The following is a 19,919-nucleotide window of genomic DNA, read 5'->3' on the forward strand; positions in this document are numbered from 1 at the left end:
GACATCTTCTTAAATATTTTCACTGCTTTCTTTAAGGACAAAAAAAATCTTCTTTTGTGACTGGTTTACCTCACTCAGGATGGTATTTTCTAGTTCCATCCATTTGCCTAAGAATTTCACAGAGTCATTTTTTTTAATAGATGAGTAGTACTCCATTGTGTAAATGTACCATACTTTCTGTACCCATTCCTCTGTTGAACGACATCATGGTATGTACTCACTGATAAATGAATATTAACCCAAAATCTCAGATTACCCAAGATACAATTCACAAGCCATATGAAGCTCAAGAAGAAGGAAGACCAAACTGAGGATGCTTGAGTCCTTATAAAGGGGAACAAAATGCTCATGGGTAGGAGGGACTTGGGAGGAAGAAAGAAGGGAGAGGGGGAAAGGGGGAACAGAAACAGGTATGAGAGGAGACTGGGATCATATACTGAGGGTCAGAAATTTCAACAGAGATGTGTTGCAGTGGGGGATGGGGAACTGGCAGTGGCCAACAGCAAGTCCCAGATGCCAGGAAAGCAAGAGGCTCCCAGGACCCAACAGGGATGAGATTAGCTGAAATGCCCAACAAAGCAGAGGGAGAACCAATAGAGACCATATCCAGAGGTTAGGCAAGACTCCTAGTTGGGGTATGGAGCCACCCACCCTTCTCTAAAATTTAAACCAGTATTGATCCTGTCTAAAGGAAATATAGCGACAAAGAGTAGAGCAGGGACTTATGGAAAGGCCATCCAGAGACTGCCCCACCTGGGGATCCATTCCATATACAGACCCCAAACCGAGACACTATTGCAGATGCCAAGAAGTGCTGACAGGAGCCTGATACACTCCCGAGAGGCTCTGCCAGAGCCTTACTGATATAGAGGAAGATGCTTGCAGCTAACCATCAGACTGAGCACGGGGACCCCGATGGAGGAGTTAGAGAAAGGACTGAAGGAACTGAAGAACAACATAGGAAGAACAATATCAACCAACCAGACCCTCCAGAGCTCCGAGGGACTTAATCATCAACCAAAGAATACATGTGGAGGGAACCATGGCTCCAGCTGCACATGTAGCAGAGGATGGCATTGTTTGGCATCAAAAGAAGGGAAAACCCTTGGTCCTGTGAAGGCTCCTTTCCCCAGTGTAGGGGAATACCAGGGTGGTGAGGTGGGAATGGGTGTGTGGGAGTGGAAGCATCCTCATAGAAGCAGGGGGATGGGAGATGGGAGAGTGGGGAACTGGGAAAGGGGATAACGTTTAATTGTAAATACATAAAATGTATAATAAAAAAGAAAAGTTGTAAAAAAAGAACCAAAATCTTGTTTTATGAGAGTGATTACTTTGCTTATAAAAATCAGAGAGAAAACTATCTTATAAATATGATCTTATGACATTTTCAAACTAAGTTCACAGTCCACATTCTACAACCCTGACAGTATACAACAATAAACACTAATAAAAAAATTTGTAATGGTAAAATGTTTCAGGACCCAGTTGTATGTTTAGTGTATTTGATTTTTATTGTTTATTTATCTATTTGACTGTGGCCAAGATTATCCTGATTTTTATACTCATTCTTCAAAATAGAGAGTAAATTTGGTAGGAAATCTAAGACCTATGTGGTAGCTTGAATGAGAATGGTCTGCCTAGGCTCAGATATTTGAATATTTAATCTCTAGTTGATGAAATTCTTCAGAAGGACCAAGACCTTTGGCCTTGCTGGAGGAAATACATCAATCACTAGGAGCAAACTTTGAGTTTCCAAGCCCTCTTGCCATTTGAGTTAGCTCTCTTTGTTTCCTATTGTGGATCAAGATGTGAGCTCTCAGTTGTTCATACCATTTTGCCTTTGCTCCAGCATCATGGATTCTGACCCTATGAATCTATAACCCCCATATTCCTTTCTACATTGCTTTGTTACAACAATAGAAAGTTAACTAGGAAAATCAACATGATATTATTTGTTTTAACAGTTAAGTATTACATTTTCATTTAAATTGTTATTTAATAATTATTAGTCAGTTCTCAGAATGAAAATTGGAGATTTTAGCATATCTACAAGAAGTTCAGCATTTTTTCAAATTATATATACTGAAACATCCAAAGACTTGAGATACAAGATTTCCCTTACCACACTGTCTTTTATTACAGTGTGGTAGAATGCTCTGTTCTATACTACCCTGAGCTTATTAATACTACATTATGCATACACCAATTTATCCTTTTATTTTACATTTCCCTCTCCATAATTTCAGATCTTAGAAACGAGGGGAGTGGGGATGGTGAGATGGGATAGGGGGTTTACAGTGGGGAAACCAGGAATAGGAATAACATTTGAACAGTAAATAAATAGAATAATGGATTAAAAAGAAAAAGAAAGGCCAACGCACTCTATAGTAACTTAAACATTTATTAGAAATCATCGGGCCACAAATGAGGAAGAGGGATAAGGTAAAAAGAGCTAGCTTGTTTATGGCAATGTTCTGCTAAGAACTTTTATGATATTGAGAGTTTGATCAACTGGGAAATAAGAGTGACATATTTCAATATAGTATAAGTACTGCATAAAATTAGCACCAGTGTAATAACATCTTCTGAACAACTTGATTCATGTCTATCTTTTTTAATCAGTCTTTTCGGTCCTCATATTTTTCTCTAATAATTGGTCAGAAGCATGCAAGGGTTTTAAGTTGCTATTGATTGATTGATTGATTGATTGATTGATTGATTGATTTAGGTTATTTTTTCATTCGCTTTTTCCCTCTTACTTCACTTTATGATGATGACAAAAATTAAAAATGGTTCCAATATCAAAGGGAGATAATAACCGTTTTTCTCGTTTTCAAAAGTTGAGGAAGCCTAAGTTTGAGAATGACCTAAAATAGGTTCATAATATCACACGTAATCATATACATACACACAATGCACAACTCAACTGTTGTTTGTAGAAGTACAGGTTCCTAGACAGCTTTGATTCTCCAAGATTTTTCCATCCTGGTTATTAGATATTCTCAGAATATCTGTAATCTGGTAGGACTATGCCTTGCATTCAGGAGTCCAGCCTTTGTCTCTATATCCTTGTCCATCCCAGGGTGTGATGTGATAAAAAAAATGTGTCAGAAGCCTAGGTATAGTGCTTCTGGAGACTCTCGGATGCAATGAGATGGAGATCTGAATGAAAGAGAAGTGCATTTCCCGAGCAACATGTCTGTATCCTTGAGAGACCAAGCAGCAAGAAGTGCTAGGGCTTGTTTATTTCCTCCACTTATCTGTGAGTAATAAATATGCTTTGCTTAATGTGTTGTACAAAACCTGTGCATATTTATGCAGTTACTAAAATATTTCCAAAGCATTTTAGAAACATTTAGAGTGATTCAAAACATCAATGAGTATATCACACCAAGGGAAAAAATACACAATATTATTGCTCAATTGCAAGGAAAACTTGTTTATGAAAATCACATCTTGTTGGGGAATTCAATCACCCTTAGGACTAAAAAAATAATGCCACAGAACACATGGAATGACAGAGTAGATTTTGTCTGACACTATCCAGATCTTGGCCTGCATGAAATTTCTATAAGGCAAAATTTAAAATCACCTCACGTTATGCTTTAGGTAATATGTCTACCTTTAAAATTTTTATAACTATAATGTTGCACCTCCTTAAAGGAAGGGTTTCAGCAAGCCGCAAAATTGGAAAACTGCAAGCTTCATCAGAAAAAGAATGTATCAATGTTAATTAAGCATTCATTAGAAAGCAAGGCAGAGGGAGCCATGGGAGAATCAGAGTAAGATATCACCGTTGGTAATTTAGAAAGTCAGAATAACCTGTCTTGATTAGAGGTTCAACATCAGACTTTTCAGGGAAAATGCAGGGAAGCCTAGAGGAGGGGTGCCTTCCTCTTGCTTTTTTCTAGTTTTCATTATGGATTTAAAGGACAGTGTGGTAAAAGACTGAGTGGGTATTTTTTAAAAGGTCAATAAAGATGAGAAAAAAACCCACAGTGTGAATGCGAGGTCTTACCAGTCCTCACGAGCACTGATTAAGAAAGCTATTGTTTAAAAAAATCGAATTAAAACAATTAACCCAAAATTAGGTAGAACAGTTTGGGGATGAGGGGGATTTTCCAAGCAAAACTGATCTTGCCTCGATGTCCCACTGTAGGTGGTAGAGTCCAGGATCTCATGGGTTTCACCAAAAGATAAGAGTCAATTGTACTTTAGACCAGGAAGGATCGAAGTTTTTGATTAAGTTAAGTGATACATGATAATTTCTGAAGAGGAATCAAAATCGTCTGAGTGAACTAAAAAATAAGACCGTGTAAGCTGTAAGGGAAAAATGGGTGGTTTCCTCTATCAGTTCTTCTCCTCATAATATTTCATCTTAGGTCTGTAATTTACTTTTAAAATATTTCAAATATTGATTGAGATATGAAGTTGTGAATGCATGTATGACTTGGCACCTGGGTGGACACTAGAAAACAATGTGTACTGGTGTCAGTTGGATCTCTCCTTCTGCCATCATGTGGGTCCCAAGAGTCAGATAGATCATCAGATTGGCCATCAAAGCCTCTTTCGCACTGTGTAATCTTAATGGCCTGATTTGTCAAACTTTTAAACATTAGTTTCCAAAGTAATAGGCTTCCATTGGGGTTTCCCAACCACTTCATTTTTGGTTGATTTTCCTATCCCTGATCCCTGCTCAAGCCCATGACCCCTCCCTCCTGTTATTATTCAGTCTTTCCTGTGCTAATTGACTTTACTCTCTTCCCAACTCCTGTCACATTTTGCTAATCCCATAGGCCCCTTTCTACTTTGGTAGTATACGTCATATTTTCTCCCACCAGGATATACATATTTAAGAATTAGGGACCAGAATCAAATACAAGAGACAACTGTCTCTGAGCCTGGTTATAAGATTAAAAAATAATGTTTTTTAGTTCCATTTATTTTCTAACAAGTTTTATTTTTGCTTTAAAGCTGACTACAGTCCATTGTTTTTATGTATCTTTTTTCTTTTGAAGTTTTTTATTCTTTTTTATTTTTTAATACTCTTCATGGCTATTTTCATACATATATACAATAAAATCTGATCACATCTACCCTTACTTTCTTCTACACGCTTCTTTTATGTACCCCCAGCATTATTCCCTCTCAATTGCATTTCTTTTTTATTCATTTCGTTTCAATTGCATTTCGTTTTTGTTCATTCTCTGAGTTAATGTTGTCGTTTTGTACCAAGGTATAGGATTAACTAATGGAACTTGGGGAAGTGGCAAGCAGTAACATCTTCAAAATATGGGTGATTTCTCCATCCTGAGCAGCAGATATCAATTACCAATAGTTCCTAGGTAAGAGGTAGGGCTTACAGTTCATCTGTCCCATCTATGACAAATTTTGTCTGGCTTGATTTCATGTAGGTCTTGTGAAGAAAATCAGAGTTGCAATGAAACCATGATTACATTGGTCATGTCGTGTCTAGATGCTAAGCTTTCTTTCCTTACTTTTCAACTACGTTCCCTGAGACTTGTTGGGTGTGGCCAATGTAGATGTCCTCACTTTTTCTGAGCACTATGACAAGTTATGTATCCCTCTACTGCTGCTCAATGTAAGAGTATGCTTCGTGACCAAGTATTATACAGAGCCCATGTCTGTGTGTATAAATATAAATACTCAGGAAGCAATGTTATAGCATGGCCATTTAGCAAAATAACAATCACCGATTCTGTACTGGGGCTTATGACCCTTCAGCCGTAGGTTTTTGAACACAATCATAAAAGCAGGAATGAAATTAGCTCCTGCCAAGAAGATCTCAGATCCAATCAGTGAGCAATTAGTTACCCCATAAGAGTTATGGCAATATTTTACCAGTAGGAATATCTAGTTTAACAGGCTAGTATTAAATCATGCAAGGTCCAACACTAGATAATGTTGAAGGAAAGGAAACTGCCCATGCATTAGGAGAATTAATAGTGTAAAAGTGGTCAGTCTAACAAAAGCATTGTACAGATTCCCTTCAATCTCAGTCAAAGCCTCAATGCCATTCTTCACAGACATGGGGGAAAAAATTCAAAACCTTATATAAAGGCAAAAATATCTAAAGACAGAATGTACCACATTTTCATTATCCATTTATTTCTTGATGGGCACCGAGGTTGAGTCTAAGAGGTGACACCTCAGCTGACCATAAGTATGTAACTTGGATATTTCAGAGAGCAACAAGTCCGTGTGGCCAACACCAAGATGAAAACACATGAAGAAGTCTGTGTACTTCCTAGAGTTAGTGTCAGCTGAGGTGGTATTTGACCTGAGTTCGACACCACATCAACACATTTCAGATCAGTAATGCCAAATCACATTGATGGGTCTTCAGAGTTATATGATTTTCGACAAGTTTTCTTGTCAGTCTACTCTGAAAAACACAATCTCCTTTTGGTCTATAATTGAAAGTCTCTTTCCTGGTTGTCGGCTCTTAAATTTTGTTCCTTTAAATTCTGCCATATCCATGAAATGCTGCTTTTATTATCATCTCAAAAACCTCTTACTTGAACAGCCATTCCGACCTGTACTGCCTAATTTCTGCCATATATGCTGGCCCCCACTTTACAATCCATACATTGTTTAGAAATATGTTGTTGTTAAATATTATTTATTCCTGTCATTGTCAAATAACTGACATCTACTACATGGATGCCATGCTTTATTGACCTAAAGGTAAGAGTTGTATCCACCTATTGCCCCACTAACAGGTAATTAAATCTCAATTAATTTCTAGATTTCTCAAACTAATTAAGGAGACACTGTGTTTTGAAATCGTTTACTTTTGCACACAATATTTTTTCATATTGTTTAAATTTTAATTTACCTATAAAATAGAAGAGCTAAGATGTGCTCCCTAAGGGAGCTCTGGTATATAGCTCCAGAGTTATGGATGATATCAGCAGTCGACTGAATGAAGTTGGTAAGCTAGTGTGGACACAGAGGCCCAAGGTCATATCCAATGAGAACTGGAAGGAATCCCATGGATATTCCAATAATGAAAGTTCTAAGAATGCATGCATGGATCTTTAGGTTTGCAAAGCGAATTTTTGTTGTTTTTTCTGCAAAGTCACAATAGGTGTCTATTAAATTAGCACACAGAAAAGTAGATCACTCCATAGAGGAGAGACCTTATCACAGCTCTAATATACATGTCCATATGCTTCTCTTTATGGCTACTGTCAAGTTTCATATTGTTCTGTGGGCTGCATTTCTTTTCCTTAATATGGATGTTGAGGGAATGAAGGAAACACTTCAGAAATGAAAGATTAGTTTCCTAAATTATAAAGATGAGCTTTGTAATCACTTTCCTTTAAGCAAGGAATTAAAGGATAATAAAAGCCCTAATTAAGGACCTCGTTAGCTTAACTAGATTTTCATATGCAAAACACTGTTATGAAATGCTGCTATATAATGAAAATGCCTTCTGTCCACAGGAAGCCAAAAGGCATTAATCCTGCAACAACTTTTTGTGAATTTTCACCTTTCCTTCCACTCAGTGACATATATTCATTTTTCCATGACCACCAATTCTTTTTCCCCTATCCTTGAATTCCAATTTGCCATTTTTTCATCTTTATTAAATTGGGTATTTCATATTTACATTTCAAATGTTATTCCCTTTCCCGGTTTCCAGCCCAATTTGCCTTTTAGTTGCCAAGACTTGCTGCCTTCTCTACAATTTTCCTCAGATTCATTTGTTAATTCAAGTAGCAAATACCAACCAAGCCTTTAATATGAGCCCAGTGCCAAGCTTGGAGATTGGAGGCACAGATTAATATTGCAATTTCTTTTCTGTCTCCCTTGTCCTCGAGTCCATTCATTCATCATTAGCCTCCCATGTAATTACTTTTGCGAATCCCTCCTCTTCAGGCAAAATGCCTTTTGTAGGCTGGTCTCACAACCGCCCACTCTGTTTCTGTTCTCTCCCTCTCTTCTGCAATAACTGTTATTATATCGGGAACTTCTGACTTATCCAAGTTCTCAGCTGATATTACTAAGTGATACCACTGGGTCATTCTATGCCTTTGGTTATTAGTGTATATTGCAGTGTGTCAGGGAACAGAGATAAGGGGAATGTGTTTCTCCAATGAATCTTAAAACTGGGCTGGACTAATTCAGAATGATACTCACTGGCATTCTGTGCAAATGGCAATAACGAATTTCCTTTCATGATGCTTAAAAATTACAGTTAAGCCCAACATATTAATGAAAATCTCTGGTTAACAGGCCAAACACCCTCAAATTCTCTCCTAGTATAAATTCTTATTGTTTTATTTTCAAAGTCAAAATCAAAGAAGATTTATGCTTTCTCACAATAAAAAGATGCAATTAAAAAATTCTACTGTATGAGGGGCCTATTCATTCAAATAGCTTTAGAATGTCAAGAAGGATTGATTAGAAAGGTGGCTTTATAACCTTGCTTCCTGCTCTCCCAGAGGACTTGAGTTCCATCCCCACATAAGATGGTTCACAGTGGCCTGTGATCCCAGATACAGGGGAGCCAATATGATCTTGCAGTCTCTAGGGAGGCCTGTAGAGTTGAGATACACAAACACAAACACACACACACACACACACACACACACACACACACACACAGGGAGAGAGAGAGAGAGTAACAGAGAGACACAGAGACAGACAGAGAGACAGACAGACAGATAGACAGACAGATAGAGAGTGAGACAGAGAGAGACAGAGAAACAAAAGTCAAGGAAACATTTCCCATCTAGAAACACTAGAGTGAACTTTGAAGCCAGAAGAACTACCCGAAAACATAAGCTTAAGATTGACTCTCCTGGGGCTTCATCCTTTCAAAACAGGATAAAGACTGCCCCACCTGGGGATCCATCCCATGTGCAGCCACCAAACCCAGTCACTATTACTGATGCCAAGAAGTGCTTGCTGACAGGAGCCAGATACGGATGTCTCCTGAGAGGCTCTGCCAGAGCCCTACTGATACAGATGAGGATGGTTGCTACCATCCATTGGACTGAACAAGGGGACCCCAATGGAGGAGTTAGAGAAAAGACTGAAGGAGTTGAAGGGGTTTGCAATACCATAGGAAGAACAACAATACCAACCAGACCCCACCAGAGCTCCCAGGGGAGCTCACCCACCAATGAGTACACATGGAAGGACTCATGAGTCCAGTCACATATGTAGCAGAGGATGGCATTTTCCAGTATCAATAGGAGGAAAAGCCCTTGGTCCTATGTAGGCTTGTTTCCTCAATATAGGGTAATGCCAGGGTGTTGAGATTGGACTGGGTGGGTGGGAGTGGGAGCATCCTCATAGAAGCAGAGGTCTGGTGGAAGGAGGTATGGGGGAAGGTTAAAAGGGGATAACATTTGAAATGTAAATACATGAAATAGCCAAGAAAAATAAAGTTAAAAAGAAATAATAGGTATTTGATTTGATGGGGTGTCTGCTAGGACTAAGTCACATCGTATACTGAATGTAATGTGCGTAATTCTTAAGGTATGTAGGTGAAAATCATTTGGGAACAAGCTCAGATGTGTGAAACCAGCATATGAACTACAAAACAAATCGTGGTGATTAACTTCAGCTGTCAGTTTGTCACCTGGAAGAGTTTCAGTGAGGTGTGGCCTAGACCAGGTTGTCTTGTAGGCATCTCTGTGAATGGTATTATTTTTTTAATTAACTATATTCATTGAGGTTGAAACACCCAAGCACTTTGATAAGCACCATTTTCTGGGCTTGGGATGCTGAAATAAATCAAAAGGAGCAAGTGTTAGCTAAGGGTTAAGCATCCACGGGTACATCCATTCTCTCTCTTCTTTAGACTGTGGCTGGACTAGCTGTTCCAAGTTCCTGCCACCTTCACTTGGGAGTTGGGGGACAAACAAATGTCTTCTCACCCGAGATGCTTTTGTCAAACACTTCATCTCATCAATAGAAATGAAAACCAACACTCAACTCACCATTTAAAGGAATGAAGAATAAGAGGAAGAACATGACTTCTTTAACTTGATAATAATGCTTTACTTTTTCCCACATTGTGAATCCAGACAATGCTACACTATTCCAGAACCCAAAACACAGACACACACACACACACACACACACCACAGGCACACACACACACACACACACAAACACACACACACACACACACACACACACACACACACATCATTCTTTGAAAAGCCAGTAACACTGAATAGTTTCATTTTATCAGGATCAAGATTGCTTGGTCAAATTGAGTAGAAAAGATCAACTACACGAACATGTAGGAGGACCCACTTTTTGTTCCATGATGACTTTGTTTGTTCCCATTGCTGTTAATGCCAACAATACACCGGGCTCTATGAAGATTATGTACATGTGCATGTGTTTGTGTGCATGCACTCACTTATATTCAATGGCGCTTGAATACAAAAGTAATAAGGCTTTTGGAACTCAAGTAGACTAGCAAGAAAAAGACTTCAGATGTGAAGCATTTTAAAATCAAGTATATTAAATAGAAAATAAATCAAAGCAATTTGATATTTATTACCTTATTAAGCTCAAGAACAACAGAATATATTGGTTTGTCAAAGCATGCTTTGAAATTATAACTCTAATCAATATGAGAATTTATGTCACTCTAATCTCTTTGGGTATTTAGTAAAATTGCACTGAGAACTGTGAACATCTCAGAGGCATGCTATTGGTTAGCATGAGGGTCGATATTCCTGAGTTCATCCTTTGTTTCACAAGTGGTATTAGTTTTGAATGTTGGATTAGTCAAGCACTTATTGTATTCAAGAAGTTTGCTGACCTTTGATTTTTGATTTTTACATACGTTTTTAAGCAAGTGACCAGACAACAAATATCCCTGAAATTTATGCTGTTTAAAATTGAATAAACTCTCTATTATTAGTTTTAAAACATTTTAATATGATAAATAAAATTTAACAGAGACTTCTTTCCTGAGAAGAACTGTGATAAGCATTGTATTGTCGTTAATGTCATTTATTTCTGTCACCTGGGTAGGTAGAGATGTGTTATTTGCCACAGATGAGAACACTGAAATAGCGCATGTGTTTGTGTGTGTGTGTGTGTGTGTGTGTGTGTGTGTGTGTGTGTGTGTATATATATATATATATATATATATATATATATATATATATATATATATCCTGATATAGTGTGTCTCTTTACCCAGTTTCAAGGCTTAGAACTAAAGGCTTTACTGAGATTTCTATATTCTAGCAAATTAAAGGGAATACTAATTTCTATCCCTTGGACATTCCTTTCACAATTTACAACCAGATGAAAATGTAGGCAAATAATTAAAAGTGAAATGAAATCCCCTTTATCTATCTGAGAGATCTGAGTTATATGTTATATATATATGTATATATGTGTGTCACACACATATATATATAAAATGTGTATATGTATAGTAGTATATAGCATTATATATATATACTACACTGCATATTATAGGTATAATTCCTTGTCATATATGAAATTAATACAATATTTAGTTGGTGTTAGAACATTTACTGAAATGGTAAGTAATATCACAAAGCTACAGCCACAGTATTTTTATCCAATAGTTGAAATATATATATATATATATATATATATATATATTTCCATTAGGAAATCAAGAGAAGAAAGAATATTTAATCCTGATTATTTAGTGAACGGTATTATTTAGTATCACTGTGCCTTTTTCTCTTGGGACATGTTCATGGAAAGCAGGATGGATACCTAAGTTTGACATTTTCATTTTCTTAGTTAGTATGCGAAAGAAGAGGACCCCAGCAGAGAGATGCCCAACAGAAGTGTTGGTGGTGAGGGCAGCAGATGGAAAGGAAAAGTCTGGGCTTCTAGCAATGATCAGACGTCATCCTACAGCTGGCAAATCAGCAAGGGATATAGATCAGCCTTTCTCTTCATTAAATCTGTAATTAAGACCCCATTCTGCTTTGTTGAAATCCTGCTGTGTTGGAAGGTAATACGCCCTCTCTACTAGAGTGAGGGAAGCCCTGAAGAAGACACAGTGATAAGTTAATCAAAGGGTTATGTGGAGGTAAGAAAGTGTGGTAAGAGATTGAGGAGGAACCAGAAATAATCACAAAATAATTTTGATCAATTTCAACATGTCGATCTGCTGCGTAAGTTAAAGGATATGGAAAGATATGCAGGAGTCTGTGTTCTCTGCTCTGAATGTTAATGGCAAGTGTCAAAATCACAAACTACACTGCATATAATAGGTATGATTCCTTGTCATATATGAAAATAATACAATATTTAGTTGGTGTTAGAGCGTTTACTGAAATGGTAAGTAACATCACAGAGTTACAGCCACGGTATTTTTATCCAATAATTGAAATTTTACAGAAGCAATGCAAGAGGAGTTGATTTGTAGAGAGAATTCTCCCCCTGCAAATCTGCATTTGAATGTAAGCAATGGGCCTACACACTCCAGGTTTATTTCATTCCCATTCCAATCTGTCATCTGTTAGTTTATACAGACATATTTCACTATTATTATCATGCTAGCATATACAGACTCTTCATGAAAGAACTTCTGGAGGCTTGTGGCTTTGGGCATGGGCACCTCCTTCAAGTATGGACTTTTAAATGCCTTCTTTAAGAGTTAAACCTTCTCATTTTCTTGAATCCATCCATTTTTATTTTTCATAACTTGATATAGTATAGTTACAGCCTTTGATATTTTGCCCAGGTAGAAAATAAAGGAAATGCCTGAGGAGTGACTGACTTTGGCCAAATTTGCAATGCTGTTTAAAATAATCATAATGTTTCATTCATATGTTTGTAAGACAGAAGGCATGTACATGTTTTCTGGTATATTGGTTATATGCAGTTGGTTACTCTGAATTGGTGGTCAACAACAAGACCTTCCTAGAATCTTAGAGGCCATTTCCTCCATCCTATAACAACTGGTGATTGAAAATACAGTGCTCCAACATAACACTGAAGAGGCTTCTTAAACAAGCTAAAGGCTATATGATGTATTTATTGTATGTGTAGGTGTTTTTCCATTTTCCATTATTTTCCCTAACAATAAGAAAATTCCTGGGAAGGTAGTTTGCAGATATCAACCCTTCCTTACATACTCCTGTTACCACATGAGGGTCTTGTAAACCCAGAAACCAGGATAGCTCCGTTATACTTCCAAGCAAGGTTTCCTTTAAGTATACAGAAACCAGATTGCTTACAATCGGTGTTATACTACTTGATAAGAACTTGTCAAATCACACTGTTTGGTTAACAATACCTATCTGTTAACAACACTTCCCAAGACAATATGTGTTCCCAAGACAATGAAGGGTTATTTTTTTAATTTTTATTGGTTATTTTGCTTATTTACATTTCAAATGTTATGCCTTTTCCTGGTTTTCCCTCTAAAAACATCCCATCCCACCCCCTCCCCCTGCCTCCATGAGGGTGCTCCCCTACCCTCCTACCCACCCGCCCACTCCCACTCCACCACCCTAGCATCCCCCTCTGCTAGGTCATCGAGCTTGTTGCCAGATAAGTCCATCCTCAGTTACATATGTAGCTGGAGCCATGGGTCCCTCCATGTGTACTTTTTGGTTGCTGGCTTAGCCCCTGGGAGCTCTGGGTGGGAGGGGGTCTAGTTGGTTGATCTTCCTATGGTTTGCAAACCCCTTCTGCTCCTTCAACCATAAAGGGTTATTCTTAAAGGTAAAATTAACTATGGATCCTGCAGGGTACGACTGTTTCTGAGATTCTGCACTAAGGTAGAATCTAGAGTAAGCTACCTCATTCTACATAAGGTACCAGGCCAAGCCACAGGAGAAAAGTGCTTGCCACAAAACCAAACACCCTTTATTTGGTTCCCAAATAAAGGTTAAAATAGCAAGCCCCATGGTGGAATGAGAAAATTGACTTCCCCAACTTGTCACCTGACATTTGTATGTGCACTGTGGCAAATATTTAACCCTAAAAGAAATAAATGCAAAAACAACATCCCGTAATGTTGCTCTGTAAGCCACATTTTGAGTGGCAAGATTCTAGAAGAGTACTGTGATATGGTATTCCACAGTTGACTATTTATAGTTGTTTTAATTAAAGCTAAGTAGCATTATAGTTGCTTTATTCTGTGGCTCACATCCTATTTCAAGGTTATCGGCACATCTGGCTACTGGAGCCATATTGAACAGCATTGCTATAGCGTATTTCTACCAAGACAGAAAATTCTTACGAAAGCTTTATTTGAGCACAGCAAGAGCATACTAGAAATAATTTTTAAAAGGAGCCTTCATTCAGTTGGCTTCTCAAATCTGTGGGTGCTAAAGTCACGTCTCTCTAAATGTTGTCATTAATGGCTTAATCTACAGCATCCTTTACACATGAGGATGATATAATTGGCCTTACCACAGAGTTCACTCCTTGAGTCACAGTGACGGGGGGAAGACGAGCTTTATGTGAGCCCAAGCTTTTAGAGAAAGAGGAAAGAAACTGCATGTCAGCTCTCTCTCAGCAGGAAGGAGAAAGGGGCCCAAAGATGCCCAAAGAGAAAATGACTAAGAGGCAGCCATGCTCCTCTCGAGGGAAGACTGGAGTGATATTAATCAGCACACTATTGTGTACAGAGAGGGTTCTCTCAGGAGAAGAGCAGGCATCTGTCCTCCTCACACACCCGAGAGGCCTGGCAGCTGAAAATTCTTGTGTCATACCACCACGCAGTCGACTTTTCCTCCTTGCTTTCCTTTCCTGGTTCATTTGCTATTCTGTGGGCTGTTTAGCAATAAGCGCTCCATCTGATTAACATTTCAAATCCATTGTTGGTCTTCAGTGGCTTAAATGAACTAATCATCATTAGGACTTCAAAACCTGTCTGGCAATGACTTCAAAGAGGGGAGAAAATAGAGAAGGAAAGGAAAAAGGAAAGAGCCTGACTCATTAAATCAGTCATCCTTCGGTAGTTGGGCAAGACCCGAAACAGAAGCTGTGTCTGAGTATTTTCATCACTAACCCAGTCATGGACACAAATGGAGCAAGGGCCAGAAAAGTGGAGCCTGAAACCTGCCCACTGAGCAATAATAACAAAGGCTTCTTGCTGGAGAACAAGAGAAATGGAATCCACATGGCCCGTTCACACCCCTTATTACTATTGTCTTCCTTTTGGAAAATCTGTTTATTAGTCTGATTTCAAGGGGGAAAAAAACCCTTATAGCAGAAGCCATTTGTCTTATGTTCTTCCTTCTTCCTTAGTCAATACTGACAGAAGCTCAGCTCTTGCATTAATCAAGGTGTGCCGTCCTGCTGCCTTGCGGCAACACTAACTCTGCCTGTGTTTTAGCCTTTCATCTCCTGGACCATTTAAGCTACCAGACTTACAGACAAACGTTGACAAAGAGCACATATCCATGGTGGATGTGCTGGATGACACATCTGCTGTTCCTCTACTCTGTTCTGAAATTTCCTCCTGGATTTTGGCACAAAATGTGTATGTGTTAGAAAGTGGAGTGGGAGGATGGAGGGAGAGAGAATTCCTATGCTTACCTATTTAGATACACTGATACTCTGAAAGAATATTTGACATTTAAATGAGGGATTTCAAGCTTGAACAAGAGTATTTTGCTGTTGGAATCATTATTTCCTACAGATTACTCAGTCCATGTGAGGCAGGGATGTGTTGTCCACAACATAACACATATGACAGACAATGACCACAGACTATGTATACTCAGGGTGATAGAGTATGCACCATGGTTTTTGGTTTGTTTGTTTTTTTGATTCCTTTATTATTACATGATCAAAGCCACAGTAAAGCTGTGTGGTATCTTAAGCATTTGATACTATTTCTATTCATCATCCTCTCATTTAACAAAGTCACTCCTAAGCTGACCATCTTCTGAGATGGACAGTAACTAGCTAAAACAACAAAACATTTTATCCCAATTGGATTCATTATTTATAATATTTTCTTTTATTTGTGGCACACAATGCAAGTTTATTGTCTATTCATGACTATAACAAAATGTTTCTTGTATAATACATTTAAGCAAATGTAGTCTTCAAAGGAAATATTTGCGTTATAGCAAAGTAAATGAATACAGTACATATCTTGATAGCACCCATTTGAAGCAGAGGTTAAAAAAGAAAGAAAGAACACATGTGCAAATCCTCAGTGGTAACCAAAGTCCTCTGTACGTCTGTGTACCTGCTCACCTCATGGACTGTGTATGATGCCATACTAGGAAACAATATTCTCAAAGTCCACAAGAGGCACAATAAGGGAAAGATATTTAATTGCTTGAGAAAAAAATTATTTGTGAGGGAAAATATCAGAGTAGGTGTATAAGTGGGTGGACCACAGACAATGCAAGAATACTTCATCAGTTCTGACTTGACTTACTAGCAGAAATTGCTTAGAATTTGTTACAAGCTTTTCCAAAATTCAAGTTTAATATCTAATTACTACCTTTAGAAGAAAGAGGGACACGTGAGATTTTTTCCGGTCCTCCAAATCAGTGTCTTTTATTTCTTGTCAAATGAGATCAAACATAGTTCAGTTAGAAAATATTTGAAAATTCCTTATTATTAACGACTTTAACAAGAAAATGACTTCAAAATACTAGTTTATACTTACCAATTATTTGCATTAGGTGAACTCCCTCACCAGTGTTTATTAATCACGACTACAACATGGGCTTTTGTATCAAGACTATAATGTGGTAATCCGGCTGGCAAGTGGCTTAATAGGAAAAGCGATGTGTCACCAAACCTGACAGCTTGAGTTCGATCCCTGAAACTTACACAGTGGAGTGAGAAAATGAATTCCTTCCACTTGCTCTCTGATCTACACATGTGCTTCTTAGCAAATACACTTGCATTCATACAAATGCTATAAATGAATATAACAGGATATCCTTAGACTTTATGTTGTGGCCAGGCTTGATCTGGCTATACCCTACATTAGATCTACTGCATAAGGAGCATCAGGAACTTCTAAAACATTAATTTATAGTTTTAGAGATTATAATTATATAATTTCCCCCTTTCTTTTCATCCCTCAAAACTCTACCATGTACTTCTTCTTTATTCTTTCAAATTTTTGTGACAACTTTGTCCTTGTTATATATATATATATATATATATATATATATATATATCAGACAAAATGTACTTGGTGATATACAAATATATATATATATATATATATATATATATATATATATATATATAGAGAGAGAGAGAGAGAGAGAGAGAGAGATCACCAATAAAATCTTCTGGATTTGTAAGGTCATTCATTCATACACTCATGTATTGTAAGTAATGTTATAAGATAGACAGACCACTATCCAGTTGGGAAAGAATGCCAATGTTGAAATGCTGAAATAAATGAGACAGTTGTTGTTATAGTGATATAATATCAGGTCGAATAAAGTGATGCCTCCAGGACTCATGGAAAAGTGGCAGCAAGAAAGGTATCTAAGAACATACTGAGAATTAAAGGATAAATTATGTGTGAACATGCTGTATTGACTCTGCTGGGCACATGCAGAATATCAAAGCCATTGGAAACAAAGGGCTAGACAACAACTTATTTGAAATCAAAGCTGTGATTTATTAAGAATATTTCATAGATCTGGAGAGATAGCTCAGTAGTTAAGGTCATTGGCTATTTTTCCAAGGATACGAAGTCAATTCCAAGCACCCATGTGCTAGTTCAAAATTTCTATAACTCTAGTTCTAATGGATCTGATGGCCTTTTCTGGCCTCTGTTAAAATGCTGTAAGAATGCGATGCACAGAAATATATACAGACAAGTTATGCATATAAATATGAATAAACAAAATCATTCAGTAAACTATATTATTGTTTTAGATATACTTGCATCTGGGAAAGAAGTGAGAGAGGGGAGTGATAGGGCAACATGAGGAGGGAGAGGGAGAAGCAGAGAGGAAAAGAAGAAAGGAGAGAGGAGAGCAAAAGAGAGAGAGAGGATAGTTGAAGAAAAAAAATTATTGTGTACACTCAAGTGTGATAGAGTGTGGGTGTCTCCAAAGTGCTACTGTGTGTTTATGTATTGTAGCAGGAAAAGGCATACATTCTTCATACAATCTCCAAGGTTATAATATGATATATACAATTAGCATATGCAAAGGAGAAGTTGGCTGCCGAGCATGCTGAGTGATGACTAGAGCCATGGTGGATGTCATGAGCTATAGGGCAGAAGGCAGGCTTATCGAGTCTCTAAGTATCCTTGGTCTGGAATTAGATGTCTTGAGCAATGTCTTTTGAGCAGAATATAAGCAAAGATTCCAAAACCAGTTTACATGTATGAGAGTAATACAGTCAACCGACTGCATTGCCACAACTATGCTGATCTGAATTTGCCTCAATTAAAAAGCTCTTTCATTGAACTGAAGTTTCTAAAAATGTTACTTAATGGCACCACTGTACTTTTACTGGGTTCATTCAGGCGAAACCCATGTGCTTGTTATGTTTTCTTTTATTCTCCTGTTGTATTGTAGAACCGTAACAATAAAAGTGAATTTAAACCACTGAATTTTAATTCAGAAGCTACCTTTTCTTCAAATGAGGCAGCATGCTGTACCTGCAAAATCTGGAGGTCTGTGGAGCCCTGCTAGTGTTTGGAATGTGGCTGTAACATGTTGGGTCTAAGCACTGGGACTGCAGGATTCGCAGGATGATGGCTTCATTTCATGACTCCTCTGCTTCTTTATCTTATGAATTGAAGATGGGATTATTCACTTAACAGAGCATTTGGCACGCACCTGACACATACTTGACACGCCCAGCCAGGCGCCCTTGTTTGCAGCATAACAGGAGCCACACCGTAATCATCCACACCATTTTAACTGACTAGAGGGATGAAGCAAACATCAGGCATGTGTATTCCGCTTCAAAGTTTGTGAATATGGCTCTGGCTTTCGACAAGACAGAATTTCCAGAGGGCGATTCTGGAGTTAAACCAAATGTCTTTCAGAGAGTGGCAGGGGAAAACAGCCAGTGCTTCGTGGCAGTAGCAGGGTGTGCTTTGCAAAAGCAGCATCATGCTAAGGGGCCAGTGGTGGCTGATGTGGGAGCTCAGGTACAATAAAAGTTATTGGTCCAGCTGATTCTTCTTAATCAGGACTTAGTCTCAGGCTACAGGTCCCAGCCCCCCCCCCGGTCATGTAGTCCCCCCCACTCCCCGCCCTGTCCTGTTTTCTAGTGATTCCTCCGCCCTTCCCTCTTTAGTACTTGCTGTCAGTCCTACATGTGATAGTGATACAAGTCCAGCACATCATTGACCCTCCCTTCCTTCCCTAACATCCGCCACACTGCCTACAAAAGTACTCTTTCTCTGAAGACACCATGGGCACGCTCAGTCTCAATACTGGTAACTACCTAAAATTCCCTCAACTCTACCAAGTTCGGAGATTTATAACTTCTAAGTTGTTACCAGTCCTCTGGATGTCACTGAGAACTTTACCAAGGGTAGAAAACAAACAAAGGAAAAACAGAAGTTTTCTTTTTTTTAATAACAATGATAGTTGTCTACGGAGCATATCTTTGTCTGAAATATTTTCTTTTGTTAGCTAAAAATATGCAAATAAGTCCTTAACAGTAACCAAAATATCTCTAGTTCATTCAATGTTCAGTAACTGAACTGGATGCAATTCAGGTATAGGAGTGAGGCATGGGAGGACATTTTGTGGAAATTTATGATTGATGAAAGTTTGGCACTTGCTTTTCTCTAGTAGTCAATCTATGTTAGAATTTTTTTTTCAAACTCAAGAGATTTGGGGGGATGCTGAACTACAGAGTTGAAGAAATGTTCTAACCTGGAGGCTCTTTGGTTTATAACAGAAACACATGAATGGCTTGTGAAAACACAGGTTTCTGGGCAATTTCTCAAAAAG

At 38.1% G+C, this 19,919-nt stretch overlaps 2 protein-coding genes across 3 annotated transcripts in view; one reads left to right on the top strand and one right to left on the bottom strand.

Moving 5' to 3' along the window:
- The window catches only part of Lsamp (limbic system-associated membrane protein), a 2,169,253-nt gene that overhangs the window by 1,748,580 nt on the left and 400,754 nt on the right, over positions 1-19,919 (bottom strand). The window lies entirely within an intron of this gene.
- LOC134481073 (uncharacterized) overlaps positions 11,819-19,919 on the top strand; it is a 53,391-nt gene continuing 45,290 nt past the window's right edge. The window contains exons 1-2 of the mRNA XM_087577347.1: positions 11,819-12,001; positions 18,881-19,105. Of these exons, the coding sequence (XP_087433473.1) occupies positions 11,819-12,001; positions 18,881-19,105 (408 nt within the window). The remainder of the gene's footprint in view (positions 12,002-18,880; positions 19,106-19,919) is intronic.

Source organism: Rattus norvegicus, chromosome 11, assembly GCF_021556685.1.
Source record: "Rattus norvegicus strain SHRSP/BbbUtx chromosome 11, alternate assembly SHRSP_T2T, whole genome shotgun sequence".
Classification (NCBI taxonomy): domain Eukaryota; kingdom Metazoa; phylum Chordata; class Mammalia; order Rodentia; family Muridae; genus Rattus; species Rattus norvegicus.